Consider the following 24,389-nt stretch of genomic DNA (forward strand, 5'->3'; position numbering starts at 1 on the left):
TTTCTTACTGTTTTTATTGTTTGAGAATTTCCTATATGCATATAAAACATTTTGATCAATTCCACCCCATTTCTTTCCCCTACTTTTTACTCCCAAGGTCATTTTTTTTCCCTTAAATCTACTGGGTCCACCTAGTACTGTTTGGTGTAGCGATGTAGGGCCATCCACTGGAGCATGAGCAATCTTTTAGTGACCACATTCCTGAAGAAAACTGACTCTTCTGTCCCACCAGCTCCCATTAATTGTCAGTTAGTTTTTCGATTAGGAATGGGACTTCATGAACTCTTTCTCAATCTATGCTGAGATTTTGACTGGCTTGATCCTGTATAGGCCTTGTGCATACAGTCACAACTACTGTGAGTTCATGTGTGTAACAGTGCTAGTTTCCCAACATTTTATAATAAAATTGCTTAAATATTTAACAAGGATTACTTTTCAGAGTAACTTACAGACATCTACTAAAACCAAAAGAGTAGAGAAGATATTGTACTCCATGTATTTACATTGCTAAGCAATGGAACAGATGTGTTCAACTTTAGGGAATACTGTCAGGCACACAGTAAAGGGAACATTTTAATTTACTCTCTCATTGGATCCAGTTACTTTTGTCAGTGCTAGATTTTGTTGTTGTAGCCATGCTAGTAGGCATCTGGTGGTGTGAAATTGAGATGAGGAGGGTGGGCATTGGAACTGTGGTGTTCTTTGCAATTTCCAGATGAATAATGGTGCTGAGAACCTTAAGCTCATCAGTGCCTACAACTGTCTTGTGAAATGCCCATTAAATATTGCTTACTATTTCATTGGAGTATCTGTTTTTATGATGTGTTTTTAATTCTTTGCATACATATTTTGAGTTCTTTTTCACTTTTCCTAGAGTACAATTAATTTTTTCCCTCCATGGAAACTGCTCTTTTGAAAAAAAATCTTAAGTTTGCTCCCCTAAAATAATAGGTACATTCTATCAGGTTTGATTCCAAAAAAAATTCATTGCTTTAGACTTAACACTCAAACCTACATTATACCTTGAATTGATTGTTTGTCTGCAGAGGAATAAAAAACTGACTCCTTCTAGATCCACACGAACTATCAGCATTCCCTGGGAAGTTGTATCTCCAGTGCCCTGCACACGTGACCTTCTGTCATTACTCTAGGACTACATGTCTGTGGGTCTGTGTCTGACTGATGTCTGTTCTGTCTTCATCTACTTGCTTACTCTCTAATTCACATATGTCTGTGGTGTGTGTGTGTGTGTTTGTCTGGTCAGACACTGACAGAAAATCCTTCCTAAGTTGCTCTCACCTTCATTCATTGAGGCAGGGTCTCTCAGTTGAACACAGTGCCCATCATTTAATCTAGTGTATCTAGTCGCCTTATTCTGGGGCTCTGCAGTCTCTGCCTTTCCTGACCTGAAATGAGAATGTGAGACTGCATATGACTTATCATGTTTTATGTGGTGATTTCAGGATTTATTTGATATCTTTAGATATTCATCATTATCCTGAGACATGAGTATTATCAGTCTAATTTCATAGATAAAGAGCCTGAGGCATTGGGAGGTTCAGTAACTTGAGAAGAGAGCACAGAAACTGAACTGTGCAATGCCAATAATCCCAGTACCTAGGATGCTGAGACTGTATGATTGTGAAACCATCCTGGGCTACCTAGAAACCCTGTCTCTAAAAAAGTAGATATTGTAGAATGTAATTATAACCAGGTATAAAGAACAGTGTTTTGAAGCCTGTAATCCCAGCACTCAGAAGGTAGAGGCAGGAGGATCAAAATTTCAACACAGGCATCAGCTATGTAATGAATTCAAGGCCAGCTTGGGCTGCATGAGACTTTGTCTCAACAAGCAGAAATAAAGAGTGCTTTGGTAGGGGTGTGAATAGGAGATGAATGATCAAAACCTCCGAGATGATTGGTTCTCTAAACTGATAAGATTATTACTCAATTATAGGATGGTTTTTATAGAGACTCATAGTGATTTGTTATAAATAGTCAACCTAATCTTAAAATTGCTTTTGATTGTTGTTTCTCTTACTTCCTACCTTAGCCTCCCTAGCTCTATGATTACAGGTGTGAGCCGCCACACACACCAAAGTGTTTTGATTGATTGAGTTATTTTACTTTGAAATTCAGTTTAGTAAAGGCTTTAAAATAGGTTTGCCCATTTATATCATAAGTTTTGTCATGGAAAGGCAAAGTTCCTTCTCATAAGAAGCCCATTTATGAGAATGTAAAACTAAGCAAATGGAAGGTGTTACAAAGATTAACACACTGCAAGAAAAATAATACTTTCTGCATTATAATTTTTGACATTGTGACAGATATCTAAGAGAAACAGTTTAAGGAAGAAAGGATTGTTTTCTTCATGGTTTCAGAGGTTCCAGTCCATGATTAGCCTGTTGCAAGACAGAATCAACATGGAGGAAGGATATAGTGAAGGAAAGTCATTTATCTTGGTAATTAAGAGGCATAGGAAGTGCCAGGGGCAAGGTCCCTCATTTTAGGGCCTGCATCCAATGATCTACTTCTCTCAGCTAGGCTCTGCCTTCCAGTGATGCTGTTTTATTACAACTACACCACTAAATTAATACATTGATTACATCAGAGCCTTCAGGATCCAGTCACTTCCCAAAAAGCTGGCTCTAAGGACATAAAATATTTTGAATTGCAGTCATGCAACAACATTTTAAAATTTTTAGGATCAGATAATTATTTATGAACCTTTTGTTGTTATAAATCTGCATTTTGCACCTATTTTACTCTGATTTATAGGTTCATGAACCACATGAAACATCACTTGGAGCATGAGAAACAGAACAGTGAGTCCTGGGAAAGCCATACCACATGCCAGCACTGCTATCGGCAGTATCCCAACCCCTTTCAGCTACAGTGCCACATTGAAAGTACACACACTCCTCATGATTTTTCTAGTAAGTAACAGTTTTAATGATTTGATTATCTGATTATTAGGGGGAACCTGTTCCTTTTACTACTCATAGTAGTAGTGTTACTGTATTACTTGATGTTATGATTTATACAAAATGAATCTTGTTTTCATATGTATGTGAAAATGGTATGTTTTTTTTCTCTTTCAGCTATTTGTAAAATCTGTGAATTGTCATTTGAAACAGAGCATATGCTTTTACAACATATGAAGGACACTCATAAGCCTGGTGAAATGCCATATATTTGCCAGGTATACACATTTATTGTTATACTTCAGTGTTTGTTCAATGTCTGCATGCCATTAAATAGTATTGTGTCCTTTTATTTCTGAAGCATTTAAATAAAATTAATTAGCATACTAAAATTGAAAAACCTCTGTGTTTAGTGAGATTTCCATTTGTTGGGAATTGTTCATACATGGGTATAATGGGCTAGATTTGGCCTTCTTGGCCATAGTTCTCTGACTACTGTAATAGAAATTGTCCAACTAGAGAATGACAAAGATGAGCTTATCATACAGGGAAGAATACAGATGTTTTGGAAAATAGGAAATATTTGAGAACTAAATATCTTTTGACCAGTGGTTTTTCAGAATTTGAAGTGACTCCCGGTATTAACACAGCAACATAAAAATATACTGTCTCTGGCTTAGCCTGAAAAAAAAATAAGTGGGATCAGTGCTTGAAAATTAAAGTCAACATAAGGGATGATCGATCTGCAAAGAGGAATAAAATCTGTGTTTTAAAATATCCCTAGTGCAGAATGTTTTTCTAAACCAATGATATATCACTGCTAATGTGATGTAAATTATATGCAAATTATAAAATTTTATATTGAACTTAAACTTTATTTCTAGGTTTGCCAGTTTAGATCATCAATATTTTCTGATGTAGAAACTCACTTTCGATCATCCCATGAGAACACTAAGAACTTGCTGTGTCCATTTTGTCTCAAAGTTAGTAGAATGGCAACCCCTTATATGAATCATTACATGAAACATCAGGTGAGATTTAAACTTTCTTTCTTCATATTGTTTTATGGAAAAGATATACAGACTTAGAACATTCATTAAATTTATTCCAAGAAGACAAAATTGTTCCAAACGACGTTTGACAGTTTATGCGGATTTATGAAACATTCACTTCTTTTTCTTTCTCATTTTCAGGTAATTCTAAGGTCCATAATCTGAACTTTCTGAAAGCTATCACTAGAAATAGGAACCACAGAATGGGGGGGGGGAGTAAATGAATGGAATATAACTTGCATATTTTGGCATCCCAGATTGCTAGGCATTGTGTCTTGTGGGTAATTTTGAAGAGCATAGAAAAGGATTTTAACTGAGAAAGCGTAAAGACTTACAGCCTTATGGTTTTGCTTTTCTTCAAATCTTTCCACTTACTAGTCCATTTTTTGTTGCTGTTATGAGAAGACAAGTAATTGTCATCAGTGACCCAGGGTGGTTTCTAGTGGTAGCTGCTAAAAGAGGAAACAGTTGTGACTCTTATTACCAGATTTATAAACTGTGTCAGGGAACTATACTTATGTTGTAACTTGCTTCCTACATGACTTTTGCTAGTTGTACTTTATAATTTCTAAAATACCAGTATCAGTGCTTGCTCCTCTCTTGAGTTCTGATTTTGTATTCACCTACTCTTTCTTTCTTTTCTTTTCTTTTCTTTTCTTTTCTTTTCTTTCTTTGTTGTTTGTTTGTTTGTTTGTTTAGAGACAGGGTTTCTCTGTAGCTTTGGAGCCTGTCTTGGAACTAGCACTTGTAGACCAGATTGGCCTCGAACTCAGAAATCCACCTGCCTGTCTCCCAAGTGCTGGGATTAAGGACACACACCACCACCACCCAGCCTCACCTAGTCTTTATATATCTCCTCCTTCCCTACTACCTTCCTCTTTCTCACCTATCCCCTTATTCTTAGTTCCTTTATTCCACTAGACAGTTTCATTTCTCTTTTTAGTACTTAGTTCTGGGTGGATTAATACAACTCTGGTCTAAGAGAGTGCTTTGAGGTTGGTGCCTGGTGTTCTTTATCCTTAATCTGTTTCTTTATTTTTTCACTGTAATAAACAAAACTGGCTGAATCAGCAAACCTGGGATACTTATGGAAATCATTGATATCCTATGAGTACTCTCTTCGTCTATTTAGGCATCTGTACCACTATAATGAACTGGATCAAATAATAATAAATATTTATTTCTCACAGTTCTAAAGAAGGGAAAGTTGAAAATCAAGGCACCAAAAGAATTGGGTGTGGTAAGGGCCTGCTTCCTGATTCACAGATGCCCATGTTCTCACCGTGTCCTCACATGGCAGAAGGGGCAAAACAGCTCTTTTATAAGGACACTATCCCACTGCCTCCATGATCTAATTGCCTTCTGAACATTCTGCCTCCCAGTGACATTACATTGGAGCTCAGGAATTCCATATAAGAATTCATATAAGAAAGATGACATTCATTAAGTTTAGTATACCTAAGAGGTAGACATTCAACAGGAAAGAGAAAAAAAATCTTTTCATAAGGCTTACCATGTATTTCTCAGGTATTTTCAGTTTGAAAGCCAGAGATGAGCAGTTTTAGTCTTGTAATGGAAATTACATTATTAATACACTAACAATAATTGAATTTTTAGTTTATTATTATTTGTTAAGATTTTTGTTGTATGTAATATTTTCCTAAAAGGAATATAATTTTAGGAATATTAGTTTGCATAATGTTTAAGAAATACTAAAGTTTTTAGATATGCTAAATATTTTCCTTAATTTCTTAGTAGTAAAATTACCAACTACTAATCATTTGCTTTATAATAACAGTGATGCTTTTATGTCCGTTTTATTTAACAGCTATCCTATGAAGTAAGTATATGATCATTTCCATTTTATAAAAGGGAAAACGGGCTTGAGAGCTGGCTCAGTGATTAAGAGCACTGGCTGCTCTTCCAGAGGTCCTTAGTTCAATTCCCAGCAATCACATGGGGTGGCTCACAACCACCTACAGTGGGATCTGATGCCCTCTTATGGCATAAAGGTATACATGCAGATAGAATATTCATACATAAAATAAATAAATAAATTTTTTAAAAAGAAGGAAAAACAAGGCTTTATAGGGAATAATTTGACCAATATCACATTCTCCAACAAATGGCAGCTAAAAGTTGATTCAGAACCTAAACTTTATCACTGACTCAAAATCCACAATAATAGGTAGGAAGGCAGAAATTACAGAAAGTTAATATTACTCTTGAAAATCCTTTAAATTCATTAAACAGTATTGTGGCTTGTCAAATTTCAGTACAGGGAACCTTTTGTGTTTCTTTTTTTAACCTTTGTAATATATCACTGTCTCTTTGGTTGGATATCATGGTATTCCTGTATCCTCATCAACCTTACTTAGTACCTTGCAACATACATACACATGAAAGACATTGAAAATTTAAGTTTAGTTAATTTTAATATTAGATTAATATCTCTAACACAGGCCTCTAGGAAAATCTACTCTGAATGGAATAACAGACATTTTAAACTCAATGAATTGTGTTCTGTGCTTATGTGTATTTTTCCATTCTCTTGCTGCCTAACTTGGTATTTATTTAACAAATAATTTATAGCATATAAATATTAGGAATGCTAAAGTGAGAAAAGCAACCTTTGACCTCTGAAATTTGTACTATAATTTGGAAAGGTGTGTGTGTGTAATTTACATACATACCAGTTAGTAGTAAATACAGTGGGAAGAAAGTGCAGGTGGATTAGGACTTCTAGATCTTTTGTGAAATGGTGGGTGCTCTTTTTTACATTATTTGGTCAAAAAAGGCCTCTCCTGAGGGGATAAGGCAATATATAATATGGCCATCAGAAAGAGAATGTATTCTAAACAGCGGGAATATTTTAAGTACATTAGATAGTGAGGTGAGCATATATTTGGGGTGTTGGAGGAATAGCAACAGTGTTAATATGGCTAAAGCACAGTAAAGAAGCAGTAAGGCCAGGTGTGACTCACACCTTTAATTCCAGCGCTTGAGAGGCAGAGGCTGGCAGATCTCTTAAGTTTGAGGCCAGTCGGGTCTACAGAAAAAGTTCCAGGACAGCCAAGGCTACACAGAGAAACCAAGTCTCAAAAAACCAAGGAAGGGAGGGAGGGGAGGGGAAGGGACAGGAAAGAAGGAAAGGAAAGGAAGGGGAAAGACAGCAGTAGGAAAGTAGTAGCTGAGGATGTGGTGATGGAAGATGGAAGTCAAGCCAGATGAAGTAAGGCCTTGTGTGCCAGAGTCAGGATTCCTGAGAGTAAATGGAAAGTCATCAAAGGACTCTTTTGTTTTGCTTTTTTCGAGACAGGGTTTCTCTGTGTTGCTTTGGCACCTGTCCCTCCTCGAACTGTTAGCTCTTGTAGACCAGGCTGACCTCAAACTCACAGAGATCTGCCATTTTCTGCCACCAAAGGATTTAAGCAACTGGGAAATGTATGATTTTAAGGTCACCCCAGCAGCTGTGGAAAGGAATGACCATACTAGGGGTTAAAAGATTGAAACAAGGAGAAGATAGGAACCTTTTTCAGAGTTCACACGTGGCTTTTACTAGTATGGATGGTAGCAGTGGTTGGAAGTAATGAAAAAATAGAAAGATAAGTGATTTAAACATATTGCCAATAACTTACAGGTTGTATTAATGTGTAAGAAAGAGGAGTTAAGAGTGACCAAGTCTGGTGTTTGTTATGAGCTACTGTAAGAATTGAATTTTCATATACTGAGACATTAAAAAAATATGGAAGGAATAAATTTTTAAGTGTATAATAATTTTTTGAATTATTATTTCCACTTCCTTTTCCTCTCTCCAACCCTTCCCATAACCCCTCCCCTCTTGTTCTCTCTCATTGATATCCTATTTTTCTTTATTTGTTGTTACACACACAAACATACACATTCACACCCCTAAATATATAACCTGCTCTAACCATATAATGTTACCTGTATGTATATGATCTAAGGATTGCTCATGTGATACTGGATAACAGTGGGGGACCCTTTCGTGATACTTTTACATGGAAGCATATAGTGTTGTGTTTCATTCTGTACATGAAAGAGAAGTTACTTTTTCCTAGAGAATATGTAAATTTGAATCATTGATATATGAAAGTGCTTGCCTATTCTACATGAAATCCTAGACTTCATCTCCAATACTTCAAAAATGAATGAATGAATGAATGGCTCCATGTAGCCCAGTGATAGCATAAAGGCTTAAATATGATCCCTAGCACCAAAAAGGAAAAAAAAAATACTTTGGCATTATCTGTGATGGGAGATGGTAAAATGGTTGCTTTTAAAATTATAGAGATGTAAGTCAAAGAGAAATTTCAGGTCTCAGGGTTTGTGGTTGGTAGTTGTTAGTGACTCTAGAATGGTGGTACATACCTATAATCCTAGCACTTGGGTGCTGAAACAGGAGGATCACAAGAAACCAACAAAGTATAACACAGAGCTTTCAACGGCAGATGGGGTGTATAATGAGACTTTTCTCATAAAAGAAAACAATTTTAATATCATTTCTAATAATTTTTATAAACAGAATAAAGGAATTTATCGTTGCCAAAAATGCAGACTACAATTTTTGACCTGCAAAGAGAAAACAGATCATAAGTTAGAACATCGCACATTTATAAAGCCTAAAGGACTAGAAGGATTGCCTCCTGGAACAAAAGTGAGTATTAAATATGTTGTATCCTAGTGTTTTGTCTAGTAAAATCCTTGACTGGCCAGGCGGTGGTAGCGCACGCCTTTGATCCCAACACTCAGGAGGCAGAGACTTTTTTTTTTTTTTTACAGAACTTGGCTCAAGTTTATTTGTAAAAACAGCATAAGGTCCTGAACATCTGCAAATACTGTGTAGGTGTTCACACCAGTCCATCTGTCTTCACATTGGCAGTTGAGACCTTTTTTATGGGGCCTTCACAGGGGCCTGGCCACCTTTAGGAGCCTGAGCTGCAGCTGAGGCCTCTGCCTTGGCTTGAACCTTGGGCTTTGTTATTTGGAGCCTACGACTCCTGGCCATGTAGCTTCTAATCCGCTTCCCAAGCTTGGGGTGAGCAATTAAAGCCAGACGGGTGAGTTTGCGGCTGGGGCCCTTTGGTACCTTGGGCTTCACCACCTGGGGCTTCACCAGGGCCTTGATGGCCTCCGCACGTGCACTCATGGCCTTTGCATTATTTGCCTGCATCTTCTTCAGGCCTTTCTTCTTGTGCTTTTTGGCAAAGCGCATGTTCCTCAGGAACTTGGGGTCAACCCCTTGAGAGATTCCTATCTTTGTGACCGGGGTTTCTTGATGCCGTTTCTGTGCCATTTCCGGGACTGGTTGTGTGTGGTGTCGTTCTTGGACTTGGCTATGGCTGGACGGTAATTGGTGGCTCCCAAAGCACCTGCGACCGGAAGAAAAAAAAGGGTCTCTGTGAGTTCAAGGTCAACATGGTCTACAGAGTTCCCTGACAGGTTCCAAAGCTACAGAGAAACCCTGTCTCAAAAAATAAACAAGTAAATAAAATCCTTGACTGGTTATAGTGGTGCATGCTTTTAATCCTACCACACAGTATGCAGAAGAAGCAGGTGGATCTGAGTTCAAAGATAACCTGATCTACATAGTGAGTTCCAGAACAGCGTGACTCTGTCTCAGAAAAGGGGTGGTGGAATAAAGAAAGGGAAAAAAAAACTCCTGTCTGGGTATTGAATATAATATAAAAATATTGTCTACTTTTATTAAGAACTAAAGTTAAAGTTTTGTTACATTTTTTAGTGTGTGAGTGTATGTTATATTAGTACCTGTAGAAAGGCATCAGATACCCTGGGGTTGCAAGTAGTGAGCTGCCACCCTACATGGATTATGGATTCTGGAAAACAAACTCAGGCACTCTGCAAGAGTATCAAGTGTTAAGAACTGCTGAGTATTTTATCTCTTCAGCCAGGTTTCATTATTCTTATGCTTGAAAAGTAAAACTTCTGACTATTGTTCTAGTTGATTGACAGGTGCCTTGTTGAAGTGACATTACTTTGTTGTAGGCTGAGTCACTAAGTGGTTGTACTGTTCTGTAGGCTTTTTATTTATTACATGTCTCTACTGCTAGACTACAAAGCATTTGAGACTGGGAGTCACATTTAATTTATCTTTGTAGTCCAAGCATCTATCATAGCGACTTGAATATTATGGTGTTGAAGTTGATATTACTGAATCTACTTACAGAGAAACAGGTTCTTTTTTTAAGGTTTATTTTTCATGTATACAGTGTTCTGTCTGCATATATGCCTGCAGGCCAGAAGAGGGCGCCATATCTCATTACAGGTGGTTATGAGCCACCGTGTGGTTGCTGGAATTGAACTCAGGACCTCTGGAAGTGCAGTCAATGCTCTTAACCATTGAGCCATCTCTAGCCCCAACATCACCATTTTCAGTGAATAAACATACATTTGACTATAAATTTAGTTCTATGTTAGTTCACCATATTTTTTCTCTGGTTTCTTTATGTAAAGTTTGCTCCCGAATATTTGGTCTGGCACATGGATGGATAATCCAAAATTAAATTATTCCCAAGCTTTCATGTTTGGCTTTTAGCACATACTTTTGTGAGTGTATCTGCTATTAGAATTACCTAAAATAATACAGAGCAATTGCTGTGAACATCTAGAGTAAGAAAAGCATTTCAATGTAACTTCTTGCAACCCATTTATCCCATGTTGAGACTAAACATAGAGAATACTAATATAAACATTGCAAAGCTCTCATATTTTCCATATTGTAATACAGTGGTAGTAATAATAATATCCATGTCCTTTTTTATACATTCTAATTTATCCAGTCAGCAATCCGACAAGACAGGAGAGTGAGTTAGTATTATCCCTGTATTAGAGATAAAGAGAATTAATTAGATGGAATCAACTATTTACTTAATTACAGGAAGAGTTGAAAAGTGCATTATTTAGATGCTCATATAGTTTACATTAACTTCTAATTATTAATATCTCTTTACATATAAATGTTACCAATATAAAATTATAATATTTCAATAGCAAATAAACATCTAACTAAATTTCATTTAAAATAAATGGGAAACTGGGCCAGCGAATAAAGGTACTTGCCTCCCAACAATGCAAGTCTGATTATCTGATTTCAATTCATAGAACCCATATAGAGATAAAAAAGAATCAATTCCAGAGTTTTTCTTTGACCTCTACATAAGCACCAAATATACACACACACACTACAAAAAGTAGAGTAAATGGAAAGTATATCTAGTTGCATCTTATGGTTTTACTCCTTTAAATAATAATATTTGGCTTTTTGAGTCATACTGATTTTTTGTAATATCTTATTTAGAGTATAATTTATGTACCAGACATTTTTTCCATTGAAAGTACTCAGTTCAGTGGTTTTATTAACATTCAGAGTTGTTAAAACACCATCTTATGCAATTTTGGACCATTTGCATTATCAGTAAAAGGAACTCTATATCCATTAACAGTGACTGTGTTCCAGCACCACTCAAAGCAAGATAGAATCTCTTCCCTGTGAATTTTCTCATTTTGAGAATTCCATGTAAAGGAAATAATACAATATACAGTCTTTGAGGATTTATTTTATTTGCCTCATCTGTCTTGTAGCATGTTCCAGTGCTTCATTCCTTCCATGATTGACCATATTCCATTGTGTGTATATTTTCTTTCATCAGTTGGTGGTATTTGAGTTTTTTAGATTGTGCAATGATGCTATAAATATTTTTGTAAAAGTTTTTGTGCAAGCATATGTTTTCATTTTCTTAGGAATGTACCTAGGAGTGGAATCATGGGCTCCTTTGCTAAGACTTAAATTTAGTGTTTATATCTTCTTTGAAGAGATGCCTGCTTGTCTATTTTGTTATTTGCTTATGCTTGGGATGGCATATTTAACAAGTCATTGCCTGGGCTGGAGAGATGACTCAGCAGTTAAGAACACTGAGTGTTCTTCAAGAGGACCCAGGTTCAATTCACAGCACCCACATGGCAGCTAACAACTGTCTGTAACTTTAAAACCTGACACCCTCACACAGATATATATCCAGGCAAAATGTCAATGCATATAAAATAAAAATAAATTTTTTAAAACTTCATTGCCTGCAGGCATGGTGGTGCCTTTAATTCCATCACACATGGGAGGCAGAGCCAGGTGGATGTCTATGAGTTTCCAGCCTGGTCTATATAGTAAGTTCCAGAACAGTCAATGCTATAGAGAGACCCTCTCTCAAAAAAAAATTAAAAAATAAAAATTAGAAGTCATTGACTAACCCCAATGGTATGAGAATTTATTTCTGTATTTTCTTTACATCACTGTTAAAATGTTGAAAGAACTGTCATTCCTGCCTTTGTTTTGGCACTCTTGTAAAACAAAGCATTTGATCACAAATGTGAGGGCTTGGGCTGCCTGGAGAGGTAGCTCAGTGGGTAAAATACTTGTACAAATGGGAAAACTGAAGTTTTGGAGCCGTAGCAATCTCTAAAATAAATGTGGGTAGATGTGGTGGCCCAACCATACATAGTCCCAGAATGTGGGGGATGGAGGGAATACAGGGGATTCTGGGTGCAAGCCAGCTAGCTAGACTAGCCAAACTGTGTTTAAGCAAAGAGGCCCTGCTTCAGTATATAAGGTGGAAAGCAATTGAGGAAGACACCTAGTATCAAACTTCAGGCCTCCATATACACAAATGTGTGCATCCACACACATGAACATATTTACACATATTAGAAAACTAAATGTGAACCCTTACAGGCAGTGTTTTTTGTTTTGTTTTTAAAGATTTATTCTATTTACTTACTTATGTATACAGTATTCTGCCTGCAGGCCAGAAGAGGGCACCAGATCTAATTACAGATGGTTGTGAGACACCATATGGTTTCTGGAAATTGAACCCCAGTCCTTTGGAAGAACAGAGTTGCCAGTGCTCTTAACCTCTGAGTCATCTCTCCAACCCACAGGTAGTGTTTTTAATGCCACTTTAATAATCTAAAAATGCATCCTGCCTTTGTTTTCATAGGTTACTATTCGAGCTTCGTTTGGATCTGCTCAATCAGGATCATCAAGTCCACCTTCTAGTTCTATTCCTAGCACTTCTCTTCAAATCGCAGCTTCAGAGTCTAAAAGTACAACTACTAAAATCAACACAAAAGTATTTGCAAATAAAAGTAAGACAACTAAGTGTCAGACAGCCTTAACTGCGACATGTAAACCCAATCCAAGTAAACCAGGTACAGGTGCAACTAAATCCAAAGCCAAGTCCTCCTCCAAGCAAAGGAAACAGCGCACCAGGAAAAACAAATTCAGTATTGCTCTGAAGAATTTGAGGTACTGTCTTTATCCATTATATGATACTAACTTAATCTCAGAAGTTAGCTTTGTTTTAATGACTTACCATGTCTCATAACCTTCCTCTACACTTTTATAAAAACTTTATAAAAGTTTTTATTTAATTATAAAAACTAAGCAGATAAGAAAATGGTACATATTTACAACTATCAGGTAGAATTTAAACTGCTGTGTTATGATTTTAATTTTTTTCATTAGTCTTAAACTTTGTATTTTTACCTAATGACATTAAATTGCTTAACTAAGTCCTTTTTGTTGTTGCTGTTGTTGTTTTTGTTTTTGCTTTTCAAGACAAGGTTTCTCTGTATAACCATCCTGGCTGTCCTGGAACTCAATTCATAGACCAGGCTGGCCTTGAACTGACTGAGATCTGCCTGCCTCTGCCTCCCGAGTGCTGGGATTAAAGGCCTGTGCCACCACTACCCAGTTCAACTAAGCCTTTTTACTCTAGGGAAATATTTATATTTGTTAAACTTTTTGCACTCATTTTTCTCATTACTTCAAGAAATTTTCAGATTTTAAATACATCTATTTGATAATCTTAAACATCTTTTTTTCAATTAATTGTTAATAAGAGTTTCCTTATTTTATGGTATGACTTTTTTTTCTGTCTCCATAAGATGTCACCAGGGAATTCACACGTGTATTGAGTGCCATTCCAAAATAAAAGATTTTTCAAGCCACTTTTCTACATATATAAACTGTGATTTTTGCAAGTACACTACTAACTGTAACAAAGCCTTTACAAATCATATGAGGTAAGTTAAGCATGTAAGTGCCAGTCAAAATTACCTTTCAGAGCTGGGGTGTAACTTCTTGGTTTACCATTGCCTAGTATGTGTAAAAAGCTCTAGATTCAATTCCTAGAAACAAAAAATATTGCCATCCAAGTTTGATGGCGAATGCCTGTGATCCCAGCATTTGGGAGGTAGAAGCAGAAGGACCAAGAATTCAAGCTTGTCCCCAGCTTTATATTAAGTTTAAAGGTAGCTTGGGCTTCATGAGACTTCATGTATCAACAATCACTACCCTTTAAGGAGTTTTTTGTTTATTTGTTGTTTATTTGTTTTAAAGACAAAATTGTCCTATTAAAAGTATCTGTATCTCATCATGGAAGTACAATTCTAGAAATACAGAATGTCTAGGATGTTCCTTGTATGTTTTTGAATTAATAATTTATAAAACCACTGGGAAAGAAGTTATAAAACCAGTTAAATTCATATAATTAGACTGGCTTTATTAAATAAATTATTTTAAAAATACTTATTATATTATGTATATTAGTATTTTGCCTGCTTTTGTATACATATACACTGAATAGTTAGTGCCCATAGAGACCAGAAGAGGGTATCAGATTCCCTAAGACTAGAGTCAGAGAAAATTATGAGCTGTTGTGTGGGTACTGGGAATGAATCCAAGTCCTGAAAAGCAACGAGTGCTCTTAATTGCTGAGCCATCTCTAATCCCCAGGCTCCAGGGTTTTTAATGATGCTAAAGAACACTTATTTTCATTCCCCTCCTTCTCTCTGACCTTTTCGTCTCTTTGCCATCCATCTTTTCCCTCATTTAGTGAAAAGATCATGATGCAACCATTGGGATCCTTTTTCATACATTGGTTCAACTTCCCATTATTTTGCTCTTATTAAGGGTTCTATGTGAGGGGAAAACTTCAGGGCCCACTTTGCTTTCATTTGGACCTCATTACTAGAGGCTTACTTTGTTCCTTCAGGATGGATTTTTAAGCCAAAAAGCACTCAGACATAATTATATGTCAACTATTCCTATTAAAGTTCTGCCTCTTTTCAGCTAAATAAAGTACAATCTCTAAAAGTAATTTTCTTGAAGATTATTTTACTTGAGACAGGGTCTCTCTCACTATATAGATAGCTCTGGATGGCCTGGCCTAAAATTCTCTATATAGACCAGGCTAGCTCAAACTCACAAGAGAACTGCCTACCTATCTCTCCTGAGTGCTAGGATTAAATTCATTTGTTATCATACTTAGCTTTTCTTGAAGGTTACTATGCAAGATCACTGTTATTTTTAATACATAGTAGGTCTCTTGGAAGGACTTCACATATTTTGATGACTTCGACTTTTTTTTCATTGTACTTTAGCTTTAGTGCTAGCACTGATTCATATATGCTTTTGACTTACTAAATTCTGTTTCTTGCTACCATGGCATTACCTCATTATATAGAATATTTGTTTCAAATACTTATTGACATAGCTCTTGGGGCCTTGATATTTCTTTTTGAGACAGGATTAACTATGTGAACCAGGCTGACCTTAAACTCACAAAGATCTACCTGCCTCTGTCTCTTGAGTGCTGAGAGTAAAGGCATGTGTACCTTTTTTCTAATCCAACAATTCTACAACACCAATCCATTTTCTCAGTCAGCTTTATACTCAGTGTTGTCTGTTTTGAATGCTACTTTGTTTTTTCTTAAACACTTTGCATTTCAAATTATAAGTTAGCATTGATATCTTTGAATTTCTCTTATCCTTTTTTATTTCTATCTTCTGGACTATTAAATCATGATTTATTCAATCAGGTCTTAATTCATAATCTTTAATTTCAGCCTATGTTTTGAGCTGGAGAGATGACTCAGTGACTGATTAAGAACACTTGGTGCTTGTTTTTCCAGGGGACTAGAGTTAGGGTTTCAGCACCCACATGGTGGTTCACAACTATCGATAACTCCAGTTTTAGGAGATTTGATGTTCTCTTCTGGCCTCCATGGGCACCATGCATACTAGTAGTACACAGATATACATGCAGCCAAAACACTCATAAGAAAAGAAATCTTAAAAAAAGAATAAAAAGTAAAGGGAAGAAGAAGGAAAGAAATGAAATGAGAAAAATAAGAGGTACCAACAAGAACAAGTGTTCTGGTGAAGGCCAATCCCTCATAATACCTTCTTACTATGTTGTACAATGGAGGGAACAAACTAGCTCTTAGGTCTCTTCCTATAAGGGACACAAATCCTATGTGTAAGGATTCTACTTTTGTGACCTAATTATCTCTTAAATGGTTTATTCTAATGCCATCACATTGATTGAGATAAAGGGGAGGTTAGGATTTTGATATATTAATGGGTGAGCCCTTGCTCAGACCATACCAGGATCAATATAATCTCATTATTTCTGTCATTAACTTCTATTCAAAATTAAGAAATTAAACATAGACTTGAAAATATGAAAATAAAATTAATGACTTATTTAGTAATAAAAGTAATAAATTCTTGTTTGTCTTTTATCTACCAGCTCTCATAGTGACCACCCAAGTAAACAGTTTTATATTTTTAAGAAGCATTCAAGAGCTCTCAGGTAATTAATTTGATCTTTTTCTGTATTTTGCGTTAAAGAGGTGAAATTATATTTTTAGCCAGATGTTGGTATACCTAATTTGAAATTCTAAACAATTGTCACTGGATATGATAGAATTATGTTTGTTATATTCTTAGAACAAAGAAAGGGCTAGCCTATCATATGACTAACTTCTGTTTCATTGGTACCAAATATTGAAATGAAACTTTCATGAATTTACTCTGTAAAATGAAAATAAAAGTCTCTTTAGCAATACTTGATTGGGAATAAGTTTATTTAAATGCTATAATATTTGAAATTAATATATAGTATTTATAAAGCTCAGTTTTATTCTTTTTTAAATATACTTTATTTTATTATGTATGGGTATCTTGCCTGTATCTATATCTGTGCACCACATGCATGCCTGGAGCCCATGGAAGCCAGAAGAGAGAATTGGATCCCCTGAAACAGTAGTTTCAGTTGGTTGTGAACCGCCATGTATGTTCTGAGAATTGATTTTGGTTCCTCTGCAAGAGCAGCCACTGCTCTTAACTGAGCCATCCCTCCAACCTCTCACTTTTACTCTTTTATGAAAAAAAAAGTATATGGCTTTTTATACTATACAGAAAGAATGTTTGGTTACTGCTTATAAAGATATTTGCTCAGAGTCAACTAAGTATTATGGGACTTTTCTCATTCTTCTGGTGGTTTTTTACTCAATTTTTTAAAATTATCTCATTCATGTTGTCAAGACATTGAATGTACCTTGCACATAATAGATACTTAGTTAAATTACAATGTGTATTAAAAATATTCGTCTGTAATATTAGGTCAGTAACTCATAAAAGAAAGTTTGACGCCATTAAAAATATATCAGGCAGGGCATGGTGGCTCACACCTTTAATCCCAACACTCGGTAGGCAGAAGCAGGCAAATCTCTGAGTTTGAGGCCGACCTGGTCTACAAAGTGAGTTCCAGGACAGCCAAAGATACACAGAGAAACCCTTTCTCAAAAACAAAAATAAGACCTGGAGAGGTGGGTCATGATTTAAGAGTACTTGCTGCTCTTGCAGATGATTAGAGTTTAATCCCCAGTACCCATGTCAAGCATGTCATATCAAAAGCCTGTAACTCCAGCTCCAGGGGATCCAGAAATCTTCTGGCCTCTTCAGGCAATGCATACATGTATACACATACTCCCCCATGCACATAATTAAAATACAGTCTTAAAGTATATATATTGTAGCATTTGGGAAAGAAGGCCTAGCACCCCAGCACTAAGGAGACTAAGATAGAAGGATAGTGATGTCAAGGCCAGACTGATCTACATACCAAGTTCCAACCCAACCTCTTACCTGTCTCAAAGTAACAACAATTAATAATAATTAGAAAAAGAAAGAATATTAGATAGTGCCATTACTAGAAATATTTGTAAATCTAAAATGGATTTTTTAAATATTATTTTATGTTGAATTGTTCCTTTAGCTATTTATTGTTCATCTGTCACATGTAACACAAAGTGTTAAGTCATGTATAGATCAATGATGAAGAAGGCTTGGTACCAACTTTCCAGAAGGTACAATTTAAGCTGGGTATGGTAGAACATGCCTTTAGTCCCAGCACTTGGGAGACAGAGGCAGGAGGATCTCTGTAAGTTCCAGGATAGCAAGAGCTACATAGTGAAGCCCTGTCTCAAAACAATTTATTGGGAGGATATAAGAAGTAAAAATAAGTTAGTACAGCAGAATCAGGAAATTTGTCATAAATACAGTAAGTTACTTATTTCAGAGATGACAAGAGGTTTCTACTTAAAAGATGCATGAAGAAGAAAGCATGACTTGATGTGTAGAAACAAAAAGAAGTATGTAAGTGCTTCTGAGTCACATTGAATAACTAGTAGTACAGTTTGAATGGATGACAAAGTTCACGTATATGGTGAAATAATAATTTTGAGTTTAGAGACAGAATTTTTAAATCCAAAAAAATAGTTCTAAGGAATTAAGAATTAATTTTACTTTGAAAGACATTGAGAAAATCAAAATCAATGCTTTGAGTCGAATCAAGGGTATGAAAGGAAGATCAGTTTGCAGGAGTATACATGGTGAGTTGTAGCTGCATAAACCACAGAGTAGTTACGGCTGTTGTTTAGTAATTGATTGGGCTGGAACTAAAGAGATGCTGATGTGGTCAAAAGTGCTTGTTGCTCTTGCAGAAGTTCTAGTTCCAGTTCCCAGCACTCACGTGGTGGCTTAAAACCATCCATAATTCTAGTTTCAGGGGAATCTTACGTTCTAACTTCCCTGGGCACCAGGCATGGATGTGGTTGGTATACATACATACATGTAGTCAAAACACTTATACACAGAAAATAAAATAGTGTATCTTTTTAAAAAAAAATTCCAAAAGAAAGAACCAGAGGGGCTAGTGAGATGGCTCAGTGGTTAAGGGCACCCACGTGTCAGCTCAAAATTGTCTGTAACTCTAATTCCAGGGATCTGACACTTTCCCACAGACACGCATGCAGGCAAAACACCAATGAACATAAAAATAAATTATATTTTTTAAAAGGAAGCCCATTTGTTTAAAAAAAGATAATTAAATTAAAATCTTAAACAAAGCTTATGGGCTATTTAAAAGAAAAGGGACAGAAAGTAGGTTTCTGAATCAAAGGGCTAATTTTCAGATATGGGTCTAGCCTTAGATAAGTTATTAAATCTGATCCTGTCCTCTTTAGAAAATTGGTCATTATAACACCTGTCTTTTAGAGGTTGTTTCGAAGAGATAGGTCTAAAATCCCCAGTTTTGTATAATGTAAATGATATTTGAAATTGTTATTAAATATTAGATATTTGAAATACTAAAAGATTTTTATTTGAACCTCAGAAGCAAGGATATGACATCATAAGAGAAACTAGGAATAAAGGGTGGTTTGGGGGAGGAAAAACAAATTTTGGTTGTTAAAGGACACTTTTTTATGTGTCTAACACCTAGTCTTGACTATAAAACAGGATGTTAAGACAAGAGCTGCAGAGAAAAAAAATCAGCATAAGGTATACTACTGGGTTTTAGACCTATAAAGGTAAGGTGTTTTGTATGATGAAGTGGTTGTGGTGACTCACACCTATAATTCCAGCACTGGGGAAGGGAGGCAGGAGCATCCCAAGTTAGGATCCACTGGGCTATTAGTGAGACCCTGTCTCAAAGCAAACAAAACATAACTAAAATACCAAGTATGTATATGCTTTGTTGATAAACTAATAATTATATTAAATGACTAAATTAAAGGCTTTCACATCTCTCCTAACTTTATTCAGATTTAAATACAGTAGCTTATATGCTTTATAAACTGTACTGTTTTGTTTGCTGTTGTATACAAAATGCCTACTAATTTGATGTATAGAGGATATCCTAGGGCTTATTTTTAGTTTTTAAAGAGACTCTATTCTGTTTTCCATAATATTACAAATGTATACTTCTAACAGCACTGTATAAGAGATCTCTCTCCATTATCTTCACCAGCATACGTTTTGTCTATTGACACAAGCCCTTCAGACTTGAGTCAGATGATATCTCATTGTGATATTCATTTCTATTTCTTTGATGGCTAATGAGTTTGAAATCTTTTTCAGACCTCTTGACTATTTATATATCTTACTTAGAGATCTTTTGCTCAGTTTTGTGTGAAAATAGTGCTGTGTTTTGTTCAGGTGTATATCCATCTCTCATGAAGACATGCAAGAAGCAAACAAGATATATTTTGAATAAATGTATCTTCTTGCTTGGCAGATAAACCAAAGCATGGAATCACTGTGATTTACACAAGTTATACAAATTGCTAGTGGATCCAAGGCTGCTTTGGGTCTCTGGATGCCAATCTTTTAGCAACAGATTGAGAGCAATTTATAAAGCACTAAATGATATCATAATTTACCTATGGCTAGGCCAGATTTTTTTTTCTTTTTATTATTATTATTATTATTATTATTACAAATTTTCACCTCCTATTCCCCCTCCCTCTTCCTCTCCAGTCCAAAGAGCAGTCAGGGTTTCACGCCCTGTTTATTTATTTATTATATATAGTGTTCTGTCTGCTTGTACGCCTGTGCACCAGAAGAGGACACCAGATCTCATTATAGATGGTTGTGAGCTACCATGTTGTTGCTGGGAATTGAACTCAGTACCTCTGGAAGAGCAGCCAATGCTCTTACCCTCTGAGCCATCTCTCCAGCCTTAGGCCAGATTCTTAGAATCATTTTTTTTTCTTTTCAGAGCCAGTGATTAAATCTAGAGCTTTGCACATGGGAGGCAAATACTGCCTACAACCCAACCCTTTGAAGAGAATATTATATATATTTATAACAAAATTGGAAAACGACAGTGATAGCACATAAAATAAAAATCAAGAGTTATTACATGGAACAGCAGTTACTGAATTTATGTATGTATTGCCATATATAATCTGTCTTATTAGTCTTATCTCTTTCCATAGGGGCATAACTCTAGTGTGCCTTAAATGTGACTTCCTAGCTGATACTTCTGGCTTAGACCGTATGGCTAAACACTTAAATCAACGTAAAACTCATACTTGCCAAGTAGTAATCGAAAATGGTATGTACAGGTGTCTATTACTTTGAATTTATGATATATGAGCCACATTGTGAGCTCTTACAAATTAAATTGATACTCCATCTATGTGTATTCCATTTGTAAACATAAAGCCCTCTGTGATTTCAGTTACAGAAAGAAGCTTAACTTCTGAATCCACTTCTGAGTAAGTTTAATTTTCATTCAGCACAATTTACTTTGATAGATTTTATTACTGTTGCAATTTTAAAATGTATCATTAATAGAAATGAAAAATATTAAAGTATTTTATTTTTGTTTTTGTTTTAAAGCGGCTTGTTGAAATAGATTCCTGCTCTATGGAACTCATGCAACCTGGTGCAAGACAAGTTGGAATTTCCTAAGTTCAAAGTTCTGCAGTGTTTGCCTTTACAAATCCAGTTTCCTAAGTTCAAAGTTCTGAAATGTTCCATAAAGGCAGTTAAAATCCACAACACTAGTTCGCATTTTTTCAGCTTTCTGATGGCAGTAGATTCTTATCCCACCTTATCTTTGTGTCAGGTTAACATATCTTAACCTGTACTTGGCTTCTCTAGTTAGTTCTGAAAAAAGAACTTTAGTTGCTATTGTCTTTACTTGCTTTGCTTCAGATAATTTGTGTTTCTTTGCTTCAGATAATTTGTATTTCTCTCTGCCTTCAGAATATTACATATCGAACAGTATAGCTATTCTATTTCTTTTTTTCTGTTTTGTCTGCTTAATTTTTTTTTAAGTCTTGCTGCTCAGATAGCTGCTTTTTCCTTCATTCTTTGTCTGTCATTGTTCTATTTTTCAGATGCAGAAGCGACACAGAAATTTCAAAAGATGTCCAGTATACTCCTGGACAGTGTCCCCCTTCGATGGACACAACTAATGCCTGTTTTTCTTTCCACGGAATGTGAATTGTTTGACTGTGAGACCTGTTTCAATTTGTGGCCTTGGGAATCTATCAGTTCTTAGGCAGAGTCCCTTCCTGCCTAAATAGCCTTACATAAGGCTGATGTTGATTTGGCCATCAACAACCTCAAGGTCCACCAAAATGAACACTGCTTCCTACTGGGGGCTTTGGTACTTTTTAGGCTTATGAATGATTATAATAATGAAAGCCTACCAAGTAAGTACTTTAACCCCCAAGTTCAACTTTAATCACTTTGGCTGCAGTCCTTTAATCTTCCTCTAGCATGAATACAGTCTGAGGTATATGAAAAACCTGATTGTATAGGGAGTGAAAATTACTTTCATTTTCTTGGAAAAGCAAACTTTGTGGAGTTCTAGCTCCAAAGTAATTTTTTGTGTTGTCATTTAAAGTTTTAGCCAGTATTCCAAGAGTTCTCAGCAGTGATACTATTTAAATTCCTAATTTTTTAAAATTTTGATAGCTTGGTTTTTGTCATTCACCAAATTTATTGATGTCTACTTTGTATGTTAACTTTTGTAATTTCTGATTAAACTTTTTGTGTTTGTTAAAAATGCCAAGAAATTTCTTTAAAATTTTCTACAGATTTCATGCAGCTACCTGTTGGTAGTTTCTTTTCTTTTTTCTTTCTTTTTTGGAGGTTTTTTTTTTTGTTTGTTTGTTTGTTTTGAGCCACGGTTTCTACTATAGTCCAGGCTGACCTTGAACTCACAGATTTTTCTGCCTCAGCCTCCCAAGTGCTGCTTTTAAAGGCATGTGAGGTACTTGTTCAGGTCATTAGACATTAATATATGATCTGTCTATCTTGAGACTATCATGAACATCTTAGCAGTCAGGAATTCAAAGACAAAGGAACAAAAACTCCCCTTATAAATATTACAAGTTTTACATTGCTATTCAATTAGCAGTTATCTTCTTAGCCATTAATGTAATTCCTTTAGATAAAGATAATATATTCAATAATATTGGGACCAAAAAATGCACTTGTTTCTTGCCCACATATATATAGAGAGAGATGTATATTTTTTTATTTTGGTGTTTGTTTATTTTGGTTTACATTGAATCTAGATTTTCTGAACAGTTTTGGTGTTACTTATTTTTTTTAATAAAATTTGTATTGTTAAACACTCTTAGGAATTATTTTATAATAAGTTGCTATAAAAACCTTTAGATTGTATCATATAACAAAAATTGTTTTCCTTTTCACATGGAAGCCTGCCTGCTTTGCCTATAGACTAAGATCTTTATCTACAGAGTATATCTTGTGCTGCTTCCTTAAGCATACTTAAAAGCTCACTAATTTAGGGTGTTTTTTTTTCTGAGAGTTTCTCTGTAGTTTTAGAGCCTGTCCTGGAATTAGCTCTTGTAGACCAGGCTGGCCTCGAATTCACAGAGATCCTCCTGACTCTGCCTCCCGAGTGCTGGGATTAAAGGTGTGTGCCACCACCTCCCAGTTAATTTGAACTATTTTACATGTAGGCTAAATACCCATATACATAAAATAAAGTTTCTTTTAAAGTTTTGATGTAGAATCTTTCCGTTTAGCCTTGGCTGTACTGGAACTTGCTGTGTAGACCAAGCTGACATTGAACTCACAGAGTTCCACCTGCCTCAGCCTCTTGATTGAAGTTTAAAGTCATGCAGCACCATACCTGTACTTTAAAAAATTAAGGATTTATTTATTTGTGTATACAGTGTTCTGCTTGCATGCCAGAAGAGAGCACCAGATCTCACTATAGATGGTTGTGAGCCACCATGCAGTTGCTAAGAATTGAACTCAAGACTTTTGGAAAAGCAGCCAGTGCTCTTAACCGCAGAGTCATTCTCCAGTCATTTTTAAAGCTAACAAATGACTTCTTAATTATGGTGAAAGGAATATTATTACTTTCTTAATTATGGTGAAAGGAATCCGGGTCTGAAGTCCTGATTCAATTATAAGGGGTTTTGTTCATTATTTGTTTGTTTCTTTTGATTTAATTTGAAGTCAGGTCTATATATGAGCATACTTTGAAACACTCTAAAAGCCAGTTCAGGTGGTCACTTGTTATGTAGTATATCCTTTGTAGTCATAATTAAGAATTGAATACATAAGCCAGACAGTTTTTGCACATGCCTTCAATCCCAGCACTCCAGAGGCACAGGCAGGCAGATCTCTGTAAATTCAAGGCCAGCCTAGTCTGCAAAAGTTAGTTCCAGAACAGCTAGGGCTATTACACAGAGAAAC

General features: G+C 35.8%; 1 protein-coding gene across 3 annotated transcripts in view; it reads left to right on the top strand.

The window, feature by feature from the left end:
• The window catches only part of Znf280c (zinc finger protein 280C), a 56,040-nt gene extending 32,753 nt beyond the window's left edge, over positions 1 to 23,287 (top strand). For 2 of the 3 annotated variants that reach the window (XM_075957144.1, XM_075957143.1), the window contains exons 10-19: positions 2,779 to 2,936; positions 3,102 to 3,202; positions 3,809 to 3,955; positions 8,523 to 8,654; positions 13,006 to 13,313; positions 13,955 to 14,092; positions 16,603 to 16,665; positions 21,137 to 21,255; positions 21,382 to 21,418; positions 21,543 to 22,714. In XM_075957144.1, the coding sequence (XP_075813259.1) occupies positions 2,779 to 2,936; positions 3,102 to 3,202; positions 3,809 to 3,955; positions 8,523 to 8,654; positions 13,006 to 13,313; positions 13,955 to 14,092; positions 16,603 to 16,665; positions 21,137 to 21,255; positions 21,382 to 21,418; positions 21,543 to 21,558 (1,219 nt within the window). In that variant the 3' untranslated portion in view covers positions 21,559 to 22,714. Of the gene's footprint in view, positions 1 to 2,778; positions 2,937 to 3,101; positions 3,203 to 3,808; positions 3,956 to 8,522; positions 8,655 to 13,005; positions 13,314 to 13,954; positions 14,093 to 16,602; positions 16,666 to 21,136; positions 21,256 to 21,381; positions 21,419 to 21,542 lie in introns of all 3 variants that reach the window. The other variant, XM_075957142.1, reaches the window with a different exon arrangement.
• The last annotated feature ends 1,102 nt before the right edge of the window (positions 23,288 to 24,389 follow it).

The sequence above is a fragment of the Microtus pennsylvanicus genome, chromosome X (assembly GCF_037038515.1).
Source record: "Microtus pennsylvanicus isolate mMicPen1 chromosome X, mMicPen1.hap1, whole genome shotgun sequence".
Classification (NCBI taxonomy): Eukaryota; Metazoa; Chordata; class Mammalia; order Rodentia; family Cricetidae; genus Microtus; species Microtus pennsylvanicus.